Source organism: Lasioglossum baleicum, chromosome 20, assembly GCF_051020765.1.
Source record: "Lasioglossum baleicum chromosome 20, iyLasBale1, whole genome shotgun sequence".
NCBI lineage: Eukaryota > Metazoa > Arthropoda > Insecta > Hymenoptera > Halictidae > Lasioglossum > Lasioglossum baleicum.
The window spans coordinates 5,851,124-5,872,917 of NC_134948.1; the positions used below are offsets into that span (position 1 = coordinate 5,851,124).

At 39.3% G+C, this 21,794-nt stretch overlaps 3 protein-coding genes across 3 annotated transcripts; 1 reads left to right on the forward strand and 2 right to left on the reverse strand.

The window, feature by feature from the left end:
• Nucleotides 1-338: 338 nt before the first annotated feature.
• Cpr2 (cuticular protein 2) lies at nucleotides 339-1,965 on the reverse strand. Its single transcript, XM_076444239.1, has 2 exons — nucleotides 1,852-1,965; nucleotides 339-1,211 (listed from the first exon to the last, which is right to left on the reverse strand). Exons 1-2 carry the CDS (start codon nucleotides 1,861-1,863, stop codon nucleotides 444-446), a joined length of 780 nt encoding a protein of 259 aa, XP_076300354.1. The 5' UTR covers nucleotides 1,864-1,965; the 3' UTR covers nucleotides 339-443.
• Nucleotides 1,966-8,606: 6,641 nt separating this feature from the next.
• LOC143218791 (cuticle protein-like) lies at nucleotides 8,607-10,570 on the forward strand. The gene is made up of 2 exons (XM_076444240.1): nucleotides 8,607-8,760; nucleotides 9,857-10,570. The coding sequence occupies exons 1-2, from the start codon at nucleotides 8,749-8,751 to the stop codon at nucleotides 10,505-10,507; spliced, it is 663 nt and encodes a 220-aa protein (XP_076300355.1). The 5' UTR covers nucleotides 8,607-8,748; the 3' UTR covers nucleotides 10,508-10,570.
• Nucleotides 10,571-12,876: 2,306 nt separating this feature from the next.
• Smc6 (Structural maintenance of chromosomes 6) lies at nucleotides 12,877-20,755 on the reverse strand. Its single transcript, XM_076444221.1, has 19 exons — nucleotides 20,338-20,755; nucleotides 20,056-20,248; nucleotides 19,833-19,985; nucleotides 19,505-19,749; nucleotides 18,339-18,458; nucleotides 18,123-18,253; nucleotides 17,852-18,052; nucleotides 17,587-17,783; nucleotides 17,308-17,454; nucleotides 17,045-17,229; nucleotides 16,667-16,977; nucleotides 16,376-16,595; nucleotides 16,112-16,282; nucleotides 15,763-15,950; nucleotides 15,512-15,677; nucleotides 15,143-15,256; nucleotides 14,856-15,053; nucleotides 14,643-14,776; nucleotides 12,877-14,560 (listed from the first exon to the last, which is right to left on the reverse strand). Exons 1-19 carry the CDS (start codon nucleotides 20,443-20,445, stop codon nucleotides 14,527-14,529), a joined length of 3,216 nt encoding a protein of 1,071 aa, XP_076300336.1. The 5' UTR covers nucleotides 20,446-20,755; the 3' UTR covers nucleotides 12,877-14,526.
• Nucleotides 20,756-21,794: the final 1,039 nt, after the last annotated feature.

Consider the following 21,794-nt stretch of genomic DNA (forward strand, 5'->3'; position numbering starts at 1 on the left):
CAGTGTCTTTGCAAGGGGCGTGGCAGAGTACAGGAACCTCCCAAAAAAGGGCTAGTCACATTAGAACCGAAGATGTTAACTTAGACCAGCTAATCTCTTTGCAAGGGGCGTGGCAGCGTATAGGAACCTCCCTAGGCGGTCCTAACCAACATAGAACCACACAAAGCTGGTAACCTAGACGATCCGAAGTGCTTGCAAGGGGACTCCTAGAGCGCAGATACCAGATAAATTGTCTGTATTAATTGTAAAATAAATCCGCAGTGCACTGAAAAATAATCCGAGGTACCTGCTGGTATTCCGAAGTGTTCGCAAAGGGTTGTGGAATGAACAGTTGGAAGTACATTGATAACGTGTTTAATTATAGACAAACAAGTCTGCTAAAAAAATAAATAAAGTTCAGCCTGAGTCGACACCGATGATTATCTTACAGCACAAGTGATCGCTTAGAGGTAGTGTGCGCCATAGGCAAGAGCTGGGGCAGCGGCGATTTTGCCGATGGGAGCTGGGTGGGCGGCGTATGCGAGGGGGGCTGGGTGAGCGGCGTATGCGACGGGTGCTGGGTGGGCGGAGTATGCGAGAGCGGGGGCGGAGTGAGCGACTGCGTATTGGGCGGGGGCTACGGCGTACGGAGCGGCGTACGGGGCGGCGTATGGGGCGGCGTATGAGGCGGCGTATGGGGCGGCGTATGCGGCGGTGTATGGGGCAGCGTGTGCGACGGCGAGCTTGGCAGCTGGGGCGTAGGCCAAGGGGGCGGCAACTTTGGTGGCCAACACTGGAGCGGAGGCAGCATAAGCCAGAGGGGCGTGAGCGATGGGAGCAGCGTGTGCGATGGGGGCAGCAGCGACGGCCTTGACAGCGACTGCGGCGGGTTCCTTGCGGACTACGGCGTTGAATCCGTTGACTGGGTCAGCGGTGTAGTCGACAGTGCGTTTGGTTCCGTCAGCCTCCAAGAGGGAGTAGCTGCCCTGTACGACATCTCCGTCACGGGTTTCCTGTTGGCTCTTGGCATCTCCGGTCAGGGTGTCGTGTACATCATAGGCGTAGCTGTATTGTGGGTGAGGGTCGTAGTCAGCGTCCACAGTCTTCGCTACCACCGCTTTCGTTATTGGCACCGCTGGGTAGGAGAGAGAGGCCGGTTGAGCGTAGGAGATTGGTCCTGCTGGGATGAGTCCAGCGTTGGCGGCTGCCACGAGGGCCAGGAGAGCGACGAACTGGAAGGAGACAGATTATTAGTGATTTTTGCAAATAGTTGCTTCCAACAATCCTATGGAGCTAGGATATGCCTATGCTAACTTATTAGAGTTTAGATTAGAATTTATTAGATGTCCTGCTAGCTTGACTCTAAGCCAAGTTCCAGTTACGTTATGTATAGACAGCGGATTTTATTCATTTATGAGACGAAATGAGTAGGTGTAATTGAAAACGGTGAAAACATTAGGAGAATTTAAAAATACTGTTATATTATTTCCAATCTATTCAACATATTAAGAAAGAATATAAATTTCCATTTCACCCCAGTTTGTTGGAATTCGGATGGAACATTTTTATTTTGCGTAAAGATCCGCTGTCTAGTTATGTAAGACATATATTTACTGGTTTTGAATTGGAGCATTGCCAGATCAGATTGTACAAATCTCTACCGTGGTCAACTTGTAGTTCTCAGAGGACTATGTTCACTGTCTAAATTGACAAACTGAATTACTGTACAACGGACAAATAATGCAAGATTGTTCTAATTGAATAAAATAGTTCAAGACTAGGTTGCGTACTAGGACTCCACTTGAGGATTCGATTAGATCCTTCCCACTAATCCCGAAGGATCGAGCAAGATTCCCAGAATCTTTTACCCACCTTGAATGCCATTGTTGAGTAGATTTGGTTGGTTTGGATCGACTGAGGATCGACTGATGATGCTAAACGTTTGACCGGGCGGGTTTATATACCAGCGACCGGGCCACAGCTGCCATACTCCCCACCATTTGGGTTAGGTTTTGCCGGACTTTCGAAGTTTGGCACCGAGATCGTATCAGCTAACCGCACTTGAACTTGGCCGGTGTATCTGGAGCCAGGACACACCCACGGGTTGACTAAAATTCAAACCGGAACCGTTATACCTGAACTATTCGAAGCTACAGAAAAAATAACAACTGTGTATACCTTGGTCTCGTTTTCTCTGGCAGGATATCATGCAGGACTCCGTTTCGAATGATCACGATCCATTAATTATCATCAAGATACGATTGATGAGACTGAAATTTCTTTTACTTCGAATTAAAATTGTTTCTCGCGGTTTTTGATCATTTCGGAAATGTAAATTGAATATTGATAAGTATTGTCAACTCGACCAATCATAAATTATTAATTTTCTGTTTATGTCACGTGTGATAAACGATTGAATGATAATCTTTCGAAATACATTTTATACTACGAAACAATTGATTTGCTATGACAAAGATGTTGAAATTTAACAAGCAATTTTTTACAATGAAATATTAATCATTGTACGGATCAATGATCATCAGAGTCGTTTGTTAACGATCATTAAAAATATAGCTGACATTTCTTTGATCTCGAAAAATATCGATCGTAAATATAATTATTGACTTCATTGATTTTCATCAAGTCGCATTTAATATCGAACGAATTCGGAAGATCTAAATAACCGGTTCGGTAATCGATCTTTTGTTTTTCCCGAATACTGTCGTAAACATAAATCATAATTAACCAAGATTTTAACGAGACCTCTGCTAAAAATGGAAATAACACGTGTAATTAAATTAAGAATTGCTTCAGATCGAAATCAATATACGTCGATGAAAAAAACGTTCTACGGCCGAAGTGTCGAGGAAAAAAATCGTCCCCTCACTTCCTGCACTCTGAAATGTTGAACTCGTTTGTACGAGGTCGACGGAATCATTTAATGATCTACTATTAAACATTCTACGCCCGAAACTACTAAAATATCGTTTCAACACTGAACCTTCGATCTTCGAAAAACAGGCGATATTGAAACTGTTATAATTTCGTCCAAAAAAAAAATCGTGCGATAATCAATCAGGACTCGTTTTAAAGCTGGGAATTTGTACTTTCGGTATCATTTTGTGAGTTTCTTCCAAGATGATTTTGGGTGATGCAGCGAACGGAAAACTGAAGACAAGTTTTCTCTGGAAAATCATATAAATTGAAACATCTCTGAAAATCATAAAAAATTTTTTTCACGAATGAAATTACCATGAATTTGGAGATTGAAGCTTCCTCTTTACAACGATTCCTCGAAACTTGACGTGCGATTTTCTTTTGGAAATAGTTCGGACCTGCGAAGCTCTCATATGCTGTATCTTGTATTATTGAAAAGATGGCGGTACTTTATATGCACTTGACATTTTTATACATTTGTTCCTCGCATCTTCCATTCACTGCGGAGACTTATCGCGTGACACGTTCATATTTTGATACATTTATTGTTTACATATTCTATGAAGTGCACGAACTTATTGGACATTAAATTCACGGTTTTGTGCATTTATCGCGTACACCTTGTACTAAGTGCGTAAAGTGCGTGAGTTTATTTCATATTGAATTTACACTTTTGCACATTTATTGTTTACATCTTCTATTAAATGCGTTAACTTATCGGATATTTACATTTTTGTACATTTATTTCTTACATCCCCTATTAAATGCGGGTATATTAAAGTCGGTATAAAATACAGATTGCGAGTGAAGTGCAACGAACGATACATTTATTATATCGTTCATGGTGCATACTCGTATGCAGTATGCACCACGGACGCGTAAGAAATTTCAGATCACAGCTGAATATCAAAATGTATACGTAAATGCAGAGTGGTTCATAACTGTGCTCGAATTAAAGAAACACGCGTAACATAATATCGTGCAATTAATTGTAATCTCCATAATAACAGAACGTTCGAAAAGACAGCTTGAAACATTAATTGCCGTGCATCGAAGCGTGCAGGTAGCCAGTGTTAGCCATATTAAGGAGTGGTGTCACGACCCTCGCTAATTGAAACTTTTTATAACATTCAATCTACATTGCATTAAAACTGCAACTGTGTTGGCAGATTTTTCAGTTCATAAAATTTGATAATGAATCTTTCAGACTCGTCTCAGGTGCCTCATAAAAATCCTATATAAAAGACAAGATGGTAATATTAATCACTTTCGTAAAAGATAGACATTAAACTGTACGGAATATAAAAATAAAAATTCTATATACAATACAAGATTGTGATATTAATTAATTTCGTAAAAGATAGACACTAAACTGTATAAATGGATAAATATAAAAATACAAGTGCAATAATAGGATGCGCAAAAATAGAACTTGTTGTAACTATTAATCAGTGCAGAGCCGATCATTATAGTCTTAATGCGTCTCTATTTCGTGTAGGAATTTTATTAGTAAGTCAGGATATCAGTCATATTGTTTGGCAACCCAGGTAGCCACGTACGTCCCTAAAACGTACGTTTCAGGCCCAGTTCACGTCCAAACGTCCTACGTCCATTCTGCGTACGTTTTAGGGACGTACGTGGCTACACGTGGCTACTTGGGAATGTAGCCTCTTCGATTTACATCTAAGCTAATTCATCAACTGCGTAAAATTAAACTTCAATTACCCTTAAGCTTCGAAATATTAGTTGCCGACCCAATATTAAACGTTGTTTTCTCATTTTTAATTCCTTCAAAAACTGTAAACTACGAATTTAATGCGATTTAATGTAAACTATGTATGTACGAATACGTATATACTGTAATTTACTTCAGTGCAGCAGAAATAGATCTCAGTTGAGATCTGAAATGCTTGAAATTAACAAAAAAAAAACATATGACAATAACTAAATAGATGATATGATACACTATTTCGTAATGATACATAACGTGCAACGTACGGTGATATAGTTACGTAGAAATAGTGAACTGTTAATCGATTCTACGTAGAAGGTGAAGGTGAGCAATAAATTTTCCACCGTGCCCATTGATGACATAATGCTCTGTATTTCGCGCGACACACTGCCAGCTCATTGAAAAATTTTCTCCTCGATGTCTACAAAGATTTATAGTGCCAAAAGAACATCTAGAAGAGGAATTTGAATCGATGTTTCTATAAACTTTTGAGTTGGAGGAACGATGGACATAAGAATACTTGAAATTGTTCAAAAAATCCTGTACATATAAATTCTTCAAATTTTTATGATAAAGAAAATTATAAAAATATTTTTAAAATCCCGCATATATGAATAGGCAATTCTTTGAATTTTCATGATGAAGAAAATATGAAAGTAATAATATTTAAAATTGTTCGAAGAAGTCTATACGCAAATCGATGATTCCTTGAACAATTCCTTTTACAAATTAAAATTGTTAGGTACGTAACATTTAAGCATAAAAAAAATTCGAGCAAGCTTTTTGTCAAATTATTTTCCACGGAAAATAAATAATTCAGATCGTTCGACAGCGTGAAAGAACAGGTTGTTACGGCGGCTGTTAATTTTCGAAATTTCGCCAAATTCCAGGGCCGCGGGTAAAAAGGGGGGCCGGGTACCAGTTGGATCGCGAAACTTTCGACGCGATACGTATTCGGATCTACCTCGATCGTTGCGTCACATCTAACGTTACCGGCAAACAGAAGTGGAGCACTTTCATAAAGGAAGAAAAAAAAATCGAAACGAACGAAAAGAAACAAAAAGGTCAGGCCCTGGGCCAGAGAGCCGAACCTCGGGGCCCGCCTCGATCGATCGATCGACGCGACGGGCCCTGAGGCGATCCACGTCTACTATACCCGATCCAGATCGAGGATCGAGAGACCTCCGGCTTCTACAGCTTCTGTACACCTCTGTGAACACGTGCAACGAGTCTACGAACTGGTCTGCCACGTGAAATCAATGTCACAACTCGAATTTAGGTCTTCCGCGCTTGCTGACCGCTGTCCCCCGGCATTTCAATCACTACACCTATTCTGGCAGAATAGGTGCGAATAAATTTGACAAGGAGACCGATCCGAAATACCTCGAATGATCCACTTTTCTACACGGAATCCTATTTTTACCATGCTAATATTTTATACTTGATCTGCAGCCATAAATACTCTTAATAGACTGCGAATTTTATACATTATGCATATATGTATTTGTGAAAATTAATTTGTGAAAAGAAACATGAAAAAGTCGATTAGCCTCTATCAATTTTTGTGATGTGTAGAACGAATACAAACTCGTCGAAGAACAAAATGAATTGTACGCGACATTAATGAATTAATATCGAATTAATAATAGTTAATAAATTAATGCGATTTTTAATTTCACAATACGATTTTACGATCGTGTCGGACCTATTAAAATGTGAACCCTTAGCACTCGAGTGGCTACTCTGAGGCGTCATTAAAAAGTGCTGTACCATTGTTTAGAATATTTAAAAATTTTTTAAATCATTGTGAATGGAATTATTCTAGGTTGGAAAGTATTAGAAAAGAGGCTGATTTTCTGTATAAAACTCGTTCGTTACGATCGCGGTAGAAACTTTCGATTACGTATAAAAGTTCGCCCGGAGTACAAGCATTTTATTGGCGAAAATGGCGGACGCCTCGAACGTGCGAAAATAAAGGCGAACGAACAGCAGTAAGCGTTTAATCGTCCGAAAATCCGATCAGCGTTGCTTCACCCGACATGTTACGTCATGACCGCGTAATCAGGCACTCTTCTTATTTTTTCATACCGCGAGAAAAGAACCAGTTGATTCCGCCAATTATGGAGGAACTGAAGGTCGCCGGTCCCGGATCATGCTGCGGAGCAGCACTCCTCAGCGTCCCGTGCACCGGCGAATTACACGGCGAATAATTTGTTGGATTCCCGCGAACCAGAACTAATTGGCATTATGAAGCATCTCGCGAATTTATCACAGACCGAGTTCGACTACGAGGCGACACGACGCGACGTTTTATCGTCGCGTTCGTAATGCGACAAATCATCATTATCGGTTATTACCGGCCCTCATGATGTTTCCGATCGCAAGCACAGGCGATTTTTCTTCGCAGATGATCGACGACTTATGATGTATTTCGGTGGATAAAATTGCGGGACAAATTGGGAATTATATTGTCAGGGCGGCGCGCGGCGGACAGGAATTATCAGGCTGCGAATTTTTATGCGTCAATTAATCGCAGTCTATGTATGGATGACAATTTATTTTCTCCATTAATCATTCGTATGTTTCAAATAGTATGTCGACATTGTTGAACTCTTTCATTTTGGACCTGTTCATTTTTGTCATAAAATCCACTAGCAATTAGTAATTACTAGACTGCGGATTTTTACCCACTTATGAAGAATTGCGGAATTTTTATACATCAATTAAAATTAAAAATTTATTTTCTCCATTAATCATTCGTATGTTTCAAATAGTATATCGACATTGTTGAACTCTTTCATTTTGAACCGCGCTCCTTTTTGTCATGAATGCATGAAATCCCATTAGTCATTACTAGACTGCGGATTTTGATACATTTATGAAGAAATTGGCTGGGTGAAATATAAAACAGAAGCAGATTAGAAAAATTTCAGAATAGTTATGATGTCTCAAATGCAAACAATCAAGTAAGCAGTGTTTGAAAATAAAGAATGAAACTCATAAATATAAAAACAATGACAATATTTTATCGACAATGTGTTCGGCCAGCGAAAACCGAAGAAGAAAGTCCCAAATCGCGCGCAGCAGAAAAAGCGGGCGTATTTAATTAAGTAATCGACGGAGGAGAACGGAGAAGAGACTCGAGGATACAGACTGTTTCCCTCGTTCGACGTCCATCAGAAGTGGCAAACAGGAAAAAACTAAAATTGCAGGACTTCTTTTAGCGAGAAGGTCGCCTTTGTAGTTTTGGGCCGGCAGATCAGTCGAAAATAGATTTTACATGCATATGGCATAGCAGCTTATTATTGGCGGGCAAAACATTCAACACTTTTTCCTCGGATCTATATTTGTTGAAATGGTGTCCAAGATATTTAACCTCCAGTTACAATATAAACAAATTTATATTCGATAAAATAACTACTTTAATGCTTGCTAGTTATAGTTATACTTTAATATTTGCTAGTGTAGTCCACACCTTTGTTAATGCTTGAAACACTAAATTTAAAGTCGCACTATATGCGAGTAATTAAAAATTAAAAATCTTTAAATATCTACTTGACCAATCGCCTTAAAATTTTATGCACAACTTCGGCGCATGTGTAACTTGGACCAGAGTTATTCTCAATTGAAATCTGAGCAGAGCTTTTCAAGATTACCGCAACGTCAAACTTCCATATCCAGCATGTTTCGTCTGGAACGTTTGTTGGTATCGGCTAGAATTTTCAAGTGATGGAATTTCGTCCAGAAAACGGGCTTTCCGACGCGCGCCCGTCGAAGTCCGGGGAAGGATTAAGTAACTTCACGGCAAGGACGTGGCCTAGTCCACGGCGTCGGCGTCCACGATGGTCCCCGAGACGGGGATCGTCGGTGTTCGAATTGTTCGTGTTGGGCGTGGTCCGATTTCTTGCTCAATTTTCTGCCACTCTTTCGCGGCCGCAAATCGGGTGACCGTCGAAGGTACCGTCACCCAGTTACGTCACCGTTCGCCAGTGGGTCCTGCGCCACGGCTTGCGGGTATAAAAGCCGAAAACCACCCGACCATGGTATCATTCGCATCACAGACAGACAGATCGTGAGATCTACCAATCAAGAAAGCTACGATGGCATTCAAGGTACATATATCGAAAGCGATACTCGATCATTCATTCAATACAACACCCCGTACCGCTTCTTCTTCGTTCTCGTCGTCGTGGTCTATCGAGCCAAAATAGCATCTCGACTTTATCGCTTTAAATTCATTCGTTTTCATTCGGGCTTTCTCGGGATTGTTCAAAATTTTCTTCACAATTTTTCCCGAACGTCTGAAAACTTCTTCTCGCCTCCTCGAGTTTGTCGGCTCCTCGTGACTCCTCGAAAGTAGAACGCACGTATGCCTGCGCCTCGATAATCCCACACGTACGATTTCGGTAACGCGACTTTCGTCAACCTCTCGGAAATTCCATCATGCCGTTTCTTCTGTATTGTGTTGTTACAAGTGTCTCGCTTCTCAATAATACATCTAGTTTCTCGAAGGAAGTCCGCGCTTCGATTTTGTAGAAAACAGATGCACTATATTCAATCTCCCATGTTGGCGAAGTAGCAACAATATAGTACATAGTTCTTTCTCTTCTTTGACGAATTTTGGAAAAAATCGAAAATATTGGAACCATTCAAACATATCGTTTCGCATGAAAATCCGCGGTCTAGTAATACCACTCGATTGCTGTAGTCAGCTCCATGCAGTGACTGCACTACTGTGCATTCACCGAGATAGCAGACTGAACGCTAGACTTACCATTATCTGCTTGTTCCACTGAAAATCAGTTCTCCGGTCTGCGGTGATTGGTCGAATTAATTGCCCTCTGCAAGAGGTACGCTACTCATCTTCATCTGGAACATGTTTCCTCCGTTCAATTTATGTTCTCCCTCGTCTGCGACACACACCACCCCGCATTACAAATAGTCAACTGGACCAGAATTTAACCGTTTGCACTCGGAGCTATTCTAATTCGAAAACCGAACTATTCTTCCAGCCTGAAATATTTCCATTTTACATGATTTTCTTACTTTTATCGATATAAAACTGACGTAATACCTCGTGCAATGTTTTCAGTAGTTTCCTGAAATATTAAATACGTTTAGTAATGTATTTTCGCGTGTGCGAAGGGTTAAATTGCAGATTGCAAACTAACGAGCTGATTCTAACAAAGACCATTGTTATTGTTGCAGTTTGTTGCTCTCGCCACCCTCTTGGCCGCCGCCAACGCCGGTCTCCTGCCAGCAGCCCCGCTGTCCTACGCCCCGGCAGCCCCTCTTGCCTACGCCCCTGCGCCAGTAGCGGTAGCCACGCCCATTGCCAAAACCGTGGCAGTGGCTCCCGTGGCGAAGGCAGTGGACGCTGACTTCGACCCCCATCCTCAATACAGCTACGCTTATGATGTCCACGACAGCCTGACCGGTGACGCCAAAAGCCAACAGGAGACCCGCGATGGAGACGTAGTCCAGGGCAGCTACTCTTTGCTCGAAGCTGACGGAACCAGACGCATCGTCGACTACACCGCTGACCCAGTCAACGGATTCAACGCCGTAGTCCGCAAGGAAGCCGCCGCTGCTCCTCTTGTAGCTGCACCTGTCGCCAAGATCGCTGCCGCACCTGTCATCAAGTACGCCGCTGCCCCCGCCGCCATCTCCTACGCTGCACCAGTCACCAAATTCGCCGCTGCCCCCGCCGCCATCTCCTACGCCACACCCATCGCTAAATACGCCACGCCCCTCGCCTATGCCGCCCCTGCTGCCCCCGCTCTCTCCTACGCCTCCCCCATCGCTAAATACGCCACACCCCTCGCATACGCCGCCCCCGCGCCCGCCTACATCCACTGAACAACGGTCTGCCCACGATAGGATAATGTTTATCTGAATAAAGTCACTTTTTTAGCAACCATACACCAATCGTGTTTTCCCTTGTTTTATTCTTCATTTTTTTTTTTGCGAGACGATTCCGAATGATGCCATGTTGGGGCTCGTTTTAACCGGAAAAATGCCGCGAACACGATGATCAAGGTTTCATAAAAATATCGTTAAAAATATGAAAGTGTTGTCGATCGGTATTGTTCAAAATAAAACTGGCAGTTTTCAAGGTTTCCAGCGCCTCGAGAGTGACGAACTTAAATCTTTCACTACCCGTGATTTTTTTGCGAAACGGTTCGGATTATCGAGGTTCTACTATAATCAATTAATTAAACAAGCAAGTCTGTTCCGAATGATGCCATGTTGGGCTCTTTTTAACAGGAATAATGCCACGAATTCGATGACGAAGGTTGCATAAAAATATCATTAAAAATAAAAAAAGTTTCGTCCATCGGTATTGTTGAAAGTAAAACGACAGTAAAGTCGCGTTATTTTGCAAACGGCTGTGTTCTACACGGAGAAGTATCGTGTATAGGGACACTATTTTTTTGTGACTGGATCTAAAGGAAGCCGAACGTAGAAAAAGACAGCATATGTAAACACGGATCGCGCTGTGCTTCCTTGCGCCCGAAACTTTCATCGTTAATTAAACCACTAAATACAGTTGAAATGGTGTCGTGTTCAGTGTCATTTTAATCAGAAAAACGCCAGAAATAAGTTAGCGAAGGTCCCATAAAAAAATAATGAGAAATAAAGAAGTTTTGTAATTGGATTAGTAGTAGTTCACACCGATATACCCGAGCCGAGGCAGCTCGAGCTTCGAGGCCCCTGCGGTGGTGCCCCTCAGTGGAGGGGGTAGGCACTTGACAAATCCCGGGTAGGCGGTCGCTAAGAAATAACGCGACTTTACTGTAGCAGTTTTTCAAAGTTTCCAGGACCTCGAGAGTGACGAATTTAAATCTTTCAATACCTATAATTTTTTTACGAAACGGTTCGGATTATCGAGGTTCTACTATAATCGTGAATTAAACAAGCAATAGTGTACCGAATGATGTCATGTTGGGCCTCATTTCAACCAGAAAAATGTCACAAATACGATGATAAAGTTTGCATAAAAAAAACATTACGAATAAAAAAGTTATGTTTCCAGACCTCGAGAATGACGTTAAATCTTTCAATAGCCATCTTATTACCAGACATTCTCAACGTCGACGTGGTGATTATTATTATTGCGCGTTTAATGCTTGTCAAGCTGATTGGTTACGGAGCCACCGATCATCGAACTGGATCGGCCGTTCAAGGCCACTTTCTCAACCGTGAATTATACAGTGCGCGCAACTTCTATTGTTACACCATTCTAAGTAACGTTGGTAAGAGATAGAGAGCATGAGAATGATCGCGAGCGTTGATGCTTTCCATTTCTCAAGCGCATATCGAGTGGGAGCGAAAGTGTAACGGGTAACGAGGTGGTGGCGAGGGTTACCATGAATGACCTTGAGCGGCCAATTGAATCCCATTTCAACGTTCATAAGAAACAGATGTACAAGGTGGTTCTGGGAACTGTGACAAATTACTGCTCTTTTTAAAGTAAAACTAGAAAAAAACGATAGAGGAAAAAATCATATGTCATAATCCGTCCTAGCATCCTATGACCTTATTCTTTATGTGGATACACCGATGCACTCGACAAGTGCAATTTATTCTTTACCACTAGGTTTACGGAAAGTAATTTAATTAAACATTAAGATTGTAAAGATGCTTCCCTGAGGAATTATTTATCAAATGTATTACTTTAGGTATATACACAGGGGTCATCTGTAATATCTCGAAAACTAAATTCCAGGGAAAAAAAATATTTCAAATAAAAAGTTTAAGTCAAGGAGGGGCTGATGCAGCAGTCATATCCATTTTAAATTCTCATCACGTTTTCAAAGTCATTCCAAGGTCAACTTTATTTTTTTTAATCGAATGCCCTATTTTTTATACCATAGATCGATAGAGTATCAAATTCTGAGTATAAAAGTGTTGACCTTCATATGTCCTGAAGCTAATAGTTAACGAGATATTATCGAAACAATTTTCTTTCTTCTTTGGATAATATCACGTTAACTATTAGGTTTAGGACATATGGAGGTAAACACTTTTGTACTCAGAATTTGATACTCTATCGATCTATGATGTAAAAAATAGGACATTCCATTTGAAAAAATAAAGTTGACCTTGGAATGACCTTGAAAACGTGATGAAAATTTAAAATGGATACGACTGCTGCATCAGCCCTTCCTTGACTTAAACTTTTTATTTGAAACATTTTTTTCTCTGGAATTTAGTTTTCGAGATATTACAGGAGGCCAGGATAAATGCCCCACCCTGTATATTATTGAAAACTTTTGGATAGACACATTCCTGTTATGTTTATAAAATGATGTGAAATAGTTATTTCTAGAGCTCCGTAAACCTAGTGTTAATGCAACCCAATTTTTGTAGCTAAACCAATCGGTCCCTTTTATTATCCTACTTATAAAAGTAAATACTAAGCCAAGGTCATCGAAATGTCAATACTTCACTTATAAAATATTTGCCCGCCAATGAGACACATTGTCATAATTTTAATCCGCGGGAATTCTTCCTCCCGCCATTATAAAAAAAGAATCGAATAAAAAGCGGTAGTCCGTTCGGATTCTATAAAATTCGATCTTTCAAGGACATGGAAGGGCTAGGTGGATCAAGAAACGGGGAAAAAAACGCCGAACGGAAATAAAAGAAGTATAACATTGAGATCGACGGCTAAACAATGACGCGGTCATTACGTTCGCGTTTCGCTACGTTAAAGGGGGCCCGTTCTTTTTTTATTAACAATTCACGAACGGTTCTCCAACACTTTCTCCACACAGTGTTGCACAATGCACAGCCACGCCTCGCACGCACCGCGTGTAATGCACGTAATACGAATCGTTGCGTTAATCGGGAACTCCAAACCAGATTCGTGCAACGGTACAGACCTTGATCCACTTACGATCCAGTACGCCTTCGTTCGTAACCGCGGTTATACCTTTATTCTTCGTAAAAGTCCCTAATTAATCGCTGGTGCATAACCGCCCGAATTTTTATGTTACCTCAAACTTTCGAAAAGTAGAGGGTTTCCAGCTTAAAAACAAGTTTAAACGCCGAACATGTACACATTACAGTAGTGGTAATTTTTATTGTTAAATTAGAACTGTTTTTATTACCATTAGAATTTATTGCTATTATCACTAGAATTTATATTGATAACGACATAGACATATTAGAGGTACGAAACATATATAATTAACACATAATTAATTCGCTCCCGTTCTAAAAGTCATCAATATTTTATTAAAAAGTATAAAAATAGTTTGTTTCACCGTTATATTTCATGAATAAAATACAACGTAAACAATGTTTCATGTAACAAGACTATCAATATAAATATATTATTTTGACTTATGAAAATATGTTTTTTTGCACGCCTTGTATTTATCTATGCAGACTTCCGTGCCGAAAGAGAACGTTCTTAAGTTACATAAAAAAAACAATGAACTAAAACCCGTTGCCTATCTACGAATCGATTGAAATTTCGCTTTCATATCGGAGTACGAGGTTACTGATAATACTTTAGCAAATACTCACAAGTAACATTTCTCAATGTTAATCGCATTACCAACAATATAAATAGACCATTTTCACGTAATAAAAGTATCATTAAGCTATTTTATATTTAACAATATCAACTATTAGCCGTCGTTCATTGTTCAAACATTACCGCTCAAAAAGAAATGTATCACTTTTAGTTGAAACAAGAAAAACTTTTACAGCTTGTATATATCGTTAGAAATAATACGGCCAGCCTTATAAAAAAAATGCTTAACGAAGATCGAGTATTGTAAATGATCAAATATTTTTGAGGGATAACTTATATCCTGAGAAAAATAATCCAAATCTTCCAAAACGAAAAGAATCTAAACTAAATCCTAATTCTGATTTCCCCTTTCTGGTGGTGCCAATCTTGAGAATTAAAATAATTACACAAATTAGTATAAATATCATTTTTCAATTGTTTCTTCATTGAACTTTTCATTGTACTTACCTATGAATTGTAACGTAATCTTCTGCAAGGACGTTAGATGTATCCAGCGGGGTCAGAAACGTAAACTGACTTTGCGGATGCGTTTTGGTATGATCCAAAAGAATGTCCATTATGACTCGCCGGTTCACCTTATCCTGATTACAAAATAATCGCTCGTAAAAATGTTTACACGTGTGTACAAAGAACCTCGATATTTATCGTTAATGAACGTACCATAAACACGTCGAATTCATCGAGAAAATAAAAAGGCAAACCGGTACAGTCCCAGAGCGCCAAAATAAAGGCAACGGTCGAGTAAGACCTTTCACCGCCTGATAAAGATCTCGCATCATTGGTTGACCTTTGGCTGCCGTTCTGCGTGTCCACTTCAAGTTCAAGTATTCTTCTCCCATGGTCGATGTTTATGGTACCCTGATTAAAACATATCGTGTAATAACGAAGAAGAAGCAACGAACACAATTGTTTATGTTCCAAGTATGTAGAACGTTGTTTATTCGTACCTTTTTATTTCGTAATGCGAGTACGCTCGAAAATGAATTTTGTATTCTTATTCCGTATGTCTCTTTCATATCGGAGAATAATTTTTTCCTTTCTTTTAAACGTTTAAGATGTACCTGCAATATACATAAATAAATACATGAATATATTAAAGAAATTGGATATGGGTTTAAGAAGAAAGAAATTGAACGTGCAAAATATATTAGGATAAGAATGTCTGAAGATGAAAGAAAAGAAAGGCTACAAACAAAGCATTTCTATTCTACATTCTAGAAATCGCACTACCATTGAAAAAATCTATTTAAAGAAAGTTGGGAGAGTAAAAATAAATACAATTCGCAAAAATAATATATTACAAAACCATGACTTACTTGATAACTCTTCTCAATTTTAGTAATTAAATTCAAATTTTTTCCACACTTCGCCTCTTTGGCCTTCAGCTCTTTTCGTAGCTTTCCTACAGTGCCAAATTGTCGCTCAATCTCAAGAATTTGAGCTTTTAGTTCTTTGGCTAATCTTCCAAGTTCTTTCGCCGATCTGCAAAAGGCAACGAGCTTCGTTTTTTTCCTGACAAGTATTTGATATTTTATATTTATCATAATACGATAATCCGTTCATTCACCTGGATGTTTCTATCCTATCGCATCGACTCGTAGCATCGGATACTGCTTTCGTAGTAGCCCTCTGTTGCATTTCGAATTCTGCAGTTGCGTTCTGCAAAGCTTGTCGCACTCCCTCTAATTTTCTCACTGCGTGCCGAGTTTTTGCTCGCATCTGCTCTTTTTCTTCTTGCAATTGCTTTATACTGGCCTACGCGACGCATATAAGGTCATTGACGTACATTAATTCGTATACGAATAATAAAAAAATGAAAGAGCAAAAAGTAATATTGTTTTTTGCAAGAAACATTTTGGGACATCCTGTATAAATAAGGTGATTAACGTATTCGCATAAATATTAATAACAAATACCTTTAAAGGGTTGATTTTCAAGTCCAGGTTCTGCCTTAGTTCACGGTATCGCCTAATTTCTGACTCCAAACGCTCCACCTGCTTCTGAAGTTCGTGAACGCTCTCATTCAATCGAGACTCTTCACATTTTTCTTGGTGCAACTTCTTTTCTATCTCGTTCAACTCATTTTTCTGTACAAGATGCAATCGACAGTTTATATAAATTATTCTAACGCGAAGAGATGGATCAGTAAACATTAAAAAGTTCGTGAATGTTAAACTTACAAATAGAGTAATGGATATCGCTTCGTTGGCTTCGATCTTATCTTTCAGATCGTTAATCTGCGCTTTATACTGGTTTTGCTTGGCATTGAGCTTCGCGATTAATTGATTGATAGTTATCAATTCAGAGCTTGTACGTTTCTCTTTCTCATGGGCTGTACTATACGATTGAACAGCTGCTTTCTTTTCGTTATCTAAAGCGCGAAGTTCTTCCTCGAGTCCCCTAATCAGTTCAATGAAATGTGAAACACTTGTAACGCTATCAGAATAATTAGAAAAATGAAGAGATCGTACTTAATCGCATCGGAAACAGAGACTTGAAGGAATCTGGCTTTCAAGCCACGCGGTCCTCCGTAACTCCTATAATGTGGATCCGGATAGAACGTGTCTGCTCTTTGAGTAAAGGCTCTCTTACAATTAGCTGGCACTTTCGAAGCATCCGACATAATGTCAGATGCTTCTTTGCTTGTTGGGATTAACAGAACACATTCAACTTCCCTCTGGTCGATTAAGCTGTTAGCGACGACAGGATCTGATATATCCATTGCGTCCAAGAGATTGGAATAATCGGGAGAATGAGTGCAGTGTGCACGAACATCATGAACCTGGAAACACCAAAACATCGTAATCCAATCAGACATAATAAAACGTTTACAAAGATATCACGCTCACTTTGTTATAGAATTTGCTGCATATTATTTGTGGAGTGGTCTCATTTAAATAAATTTCCTTCATAATCGCTCGTAACATTTTGGCATCATTATTATTATCTACGCAAAATGCGCTGAAAGTACCGAATCCTAAATAATTCTCTACTGCGGGTATCCATGCCAAATCTTTCATTTTTATATACGCTCCTAGAGGGGAACAGAGAATTATAAGAATATATAAAATAAATAAACATATTTTCTAGGTTCCAGTTGCCCTTAACGTACCAAGGGGGCCGCGTGGCTTTTCCCTGAACTGTTGATTATTATATTCCTCGTCGATCCTTCTCAAAAGACGTGGTATATTTTTTCCAAATACTGATAACGCATTATCAGACTGTCTTTTTGTGGCAGCAATATCGCGTCGAATTTGTTCTGTAACACAATCAGACTTAAAGTAAAATCAAATAACAGAACTACTACATTTGTATGAACAATTTAAAGAGCAAAAGAAATGTGAGACTTAAGGGGACATACTTATATTTACTTATACTTTGATATACTCACGTATACGATTGTCACAGCCTGTTATTTCTATCTTCGTAGTGTGCATTTCCTTCATGAGACGCATCTTATCGGTTTCCAAGTGTGTTTGATGAGTTTGTTTAGTCCGCAATAAAGCTTCGATTTCGTCCAATTTCTGTTCCAAATCTGCTAGCTGTTGTTTCATTGCATTTCTCTCACTTTGTTCTGCATTGTCGCCGCTAAAAGCATACGCTCGCGTTAAATGGTTACTCGTATAGAAATTCTGTGAAACCAAAAATGAACAAACGTTTCTTGTCGTTGTATCTCTTTTTTAATCGTGTTGATTTCATCTTCAAATCTCTTGATCTTGGTTTGGGAAGAACGCCACTCTCTCGCTCTGGTGGAATGTGTATCTTTACTTATACTATACTCCTGCTTCACTTTATTATAATCCTCCGAACCATTAGTAACTTCTCGTTCCGCTTCTTTAATTTCTTCCTCCAAATGCCTGCACAAAAATGTTATATGTTATACAAAATCATATTATACAGAATCAAATGGTGATACAAAAAACATACAGAATTTTATTATTTATTTCTTCATCTTTTGAATCCGCAGATGTTTCAGCATCCACAAGATATTGATGGGTGTCTTTACACTTGTTGAGAACTTCTTCGACCCTCTGTAACTTCTGTTCTTCAGCTATAGCCTACACAACAGAATTTCATGCTATTAATCGAAACCGCGATAAATTCTATCATAAAATTTTCCTGTACTAAAAATTCGTCACTCACAACTGCCCAAACCAATTCCTTCTCAAGACTAGTTGCTTCTTCGCGTAAATTATCGATTTCTTCTGCCCTTTTAATATTTTCTTTCAACCTTTCTATTTCATTCCTAGCCTCCGACAAAATCTACAAGAAAGAATATTTAAAGTAAAGAATATTTGCCGATAATGTACAAAAAGAATCAGCGGTAATTATACAGATGTTTGCCATCCTCACCGATTTTAATGACCTTGAAATATGTTGTCAAGGTTTATTCAACCAAGAAACACGATACACAGTGAAACGCAAAATAAAAACTCAAAGAAAGAAACTTCCGCGCGGAGAAATTCACAGGACTGCAGAATAACGCCAGTAGACTCGACAGTGATAATTGGAACAAAAGAGGCCCTCCGAAGTCTTCGGAGGACTTATTTATTATTTGGTCGTTGAATGGGGAGAGTGTCTCGTAAAAATAGTAGGGTAGGAAGCTCGCGGAAATGCTCGCTGGTCGCGAAAACAGTGCTATAAAAATCCCTTGGTCGTGCGAGGCCGGCTATCAGGTATATACGTGTACCTCAGGTAGCTGAACTCGTCAGGGACCAAGGACACTCGCTAGCGGAACTTTATGGGCCCGGGCGAGTCTGGCTGCCAGATGTGTCGGAAAAACCCATCATAAAAAGGCTCGTACCGGGCCCAGGTAAAAACTCTGCTGAATTCGCCGGGGCCTGGTAGCGTCGACGTTGCTACACATGTTACCGCCGCTCGATTTTAGTTTTCGAGATATTCGCAAAAAGCTATTGTTAATACTGTATTGAATTTTCCGTATTCTTGCACGCTCCATGGCAGCGTAAGTCCCGCGCCTGTTTACTTTTTATTTGTAAGCACGCTGTGGAGATGAGAGAGAAAACAGCGTCTCACTCACATATTCTCCACAGCGTGTTCACAAAAAAAAAGTAACAGACGCCGTGCCGGAACAGGCAAGCGCAAAAACATAACATTTGTAAGAAGCAGAATACGTTACGAATGCCGTTAATCTAAATTTGACTAAAGATTTTTGCAAATATCTCCATAACTAAAGCCGAGCGGCGGTAACATGTATAGGGAAAAGTTGTTCAAATCAGTGAAAAGGACAAATTTCTATATAATTACCGAATCAGCTATTATCAAACGAAGAATGTATAATAGAAACATACCTCGTTGTACTGTTGTAATTTCGTATATTCATTCTCACATATTACTTGAGCTTCTCTATAATTACCTCCGATTACGTCTAACATCGTCGCTTTCATAAACAATTCATATTTTTCCTCTGGTTTAGAGGATACTAGAAATGTCCTCGATATGTCCTGATTCAAGATAGAAATGGGATTGTCTATTTGGATGTTCATTGCTTGAAGTATATTGTCAAGTTCATTTCGTTTTGTTGAAATTACTTCTCCTATGAAAGATCGTACAATAAAGATGATTGTATGCGACAGTGTAAATAAGTGTTCAACACTGAAATTATTTTAATATTAATACCTCTCCAATTTTTAATTTTATAAGATGACGAACTTGAAATAGTGCGGAGAATTATTATTGATTCGCCGTAAATATGCGGTTTGTACGCCATTGGTCCTTGATTGAGTAACGTTACTTCAATCGTTGCCGATTGTTTTCCCTGCTTTATGAAACCTAGGGAATAACAGACATCGTTGCAAAAGTAGGAAAGAATTGTTGACTACACGATAGAGTATGTTTATACCTTTCACAGATGCTCCACGACTGGTAACATTAGCTCTGGCGCCAAGACCAACAGTCAAGGCTGTCAATATTGCACTTTTACCGCTACCATTACGACCAACAATGAAATTTACATTTGGGTTTAGTATAATTTCCAGGGCATCATGACACATGAAATTTCGTACTAGAATCTTGCTTACTTTGCCGACTTTGCTCTACGGATACACAGAGAAATGTATGAACCTAAGTTAATTGCAAAACCGAAAATGTAGTTAGGGCTAATATACATCTACTGTATACTTACATCTTGCAAATGGACCGAACTATTTTCCTTTCCTCTGGATCGCTTCGATTGGAACGTCTCATCATCGATAGATTTCCTCTTTTTTTTATTTCCCGCATGATTCTCCATGATTATCGACAGCTGTGCAATCTATCTAAATACTTATTTACACGCAGATCGTACGCTGATTCAAATAATGCACTAAATTAACGAATGCGAACACTATCATCTTCCGCGAATATCTTATCGATTTTGATAAACATATCCTCATAACGTTGGAAGGTTATCACGTACATCCGTTTATCAGACTATCTTAGTTTATGAACGCTACTAGAACACGTTCAAACACGTTACCGGGCGCAACAACTATTCAGAAACGTGCGTGAATCTTCCCGCCAGTAACTCGGTTTTGTTTGTGACTTTCATAACCAAACTGCACAAACTATGTAGATTTCCTAACGGCTTCTTTCTAGCTGCTTACTTCAACTAGCGACATTGCAATGTCGAATGGTGGTCGAATGCAGAACTTAGAATATATTAAAAAATTCAAACATTTTTCTATATCATCAAAACAATTTTATTATTAGAAGATCATTAATTAAATTACATACTATCTACGATATATAATGATTCATTTTCTGTAGACTGTTTAACATGAAATGTCCATTTAGCTCCCGCTTTTGACAACTGATGCAGACCATTTTGCATAAAGATCCGCAGTTTAGAAATAAATATTTATTTTATCGTATCGAGTAATTTAAATATATAGTAGCGCATCATTTTGAACACGTTCAGTGCACGTATCGAATATTTTAATAGAATTATGTATCTATAATATCCTAAAGTCGAGTTCACAATACTTATAGAGTTCACCACTTTTGTCAGTACAGACCAGGGGCTCCCAACCTTTTTCCTACATCGACCCCAATGATTTTCTTCATCTCTCGACCATACAATAATAATTGCAAGGTCTAAGAATATGAAGAAAAAATGAGAAAAAAGTGGTTTATTAGATTTATGTTTACATGTACATATATATATAAACAAGATTTCAGAAGCACAGATTGTATGCAAATCTGACAATCTGACATGTTATTGTTATGTGAAGCCGGGGGGATAAAGGATAAAGCCTTATAAATTTAGTAAAACCATCTACTACCGCTAAAATAAATTTATATCCATTCCTGCACTTTTCCAGTGGGCCATAATGATCCACATGAATTGTTTGGTCTATACTCTATACATGTATAATTAGGCCCGGTACACACATCTGTTTTTCTAACCGGTGGCCGTGCAGTAACGGAATTGCGGTAAATATTGCACTGCGGCGGCGCAACTACGGTTCAAACAAATATTTGTTTGTTCGCTGCATGTTAGAACGATGTTAGAAAAACGAATCTGTGTAGTGTGTATATAGCGGGCCTAAAGGTCCACCTGAACCCCGTTGGGAACCCCTGGCACAGACAGAGACAGAGCAT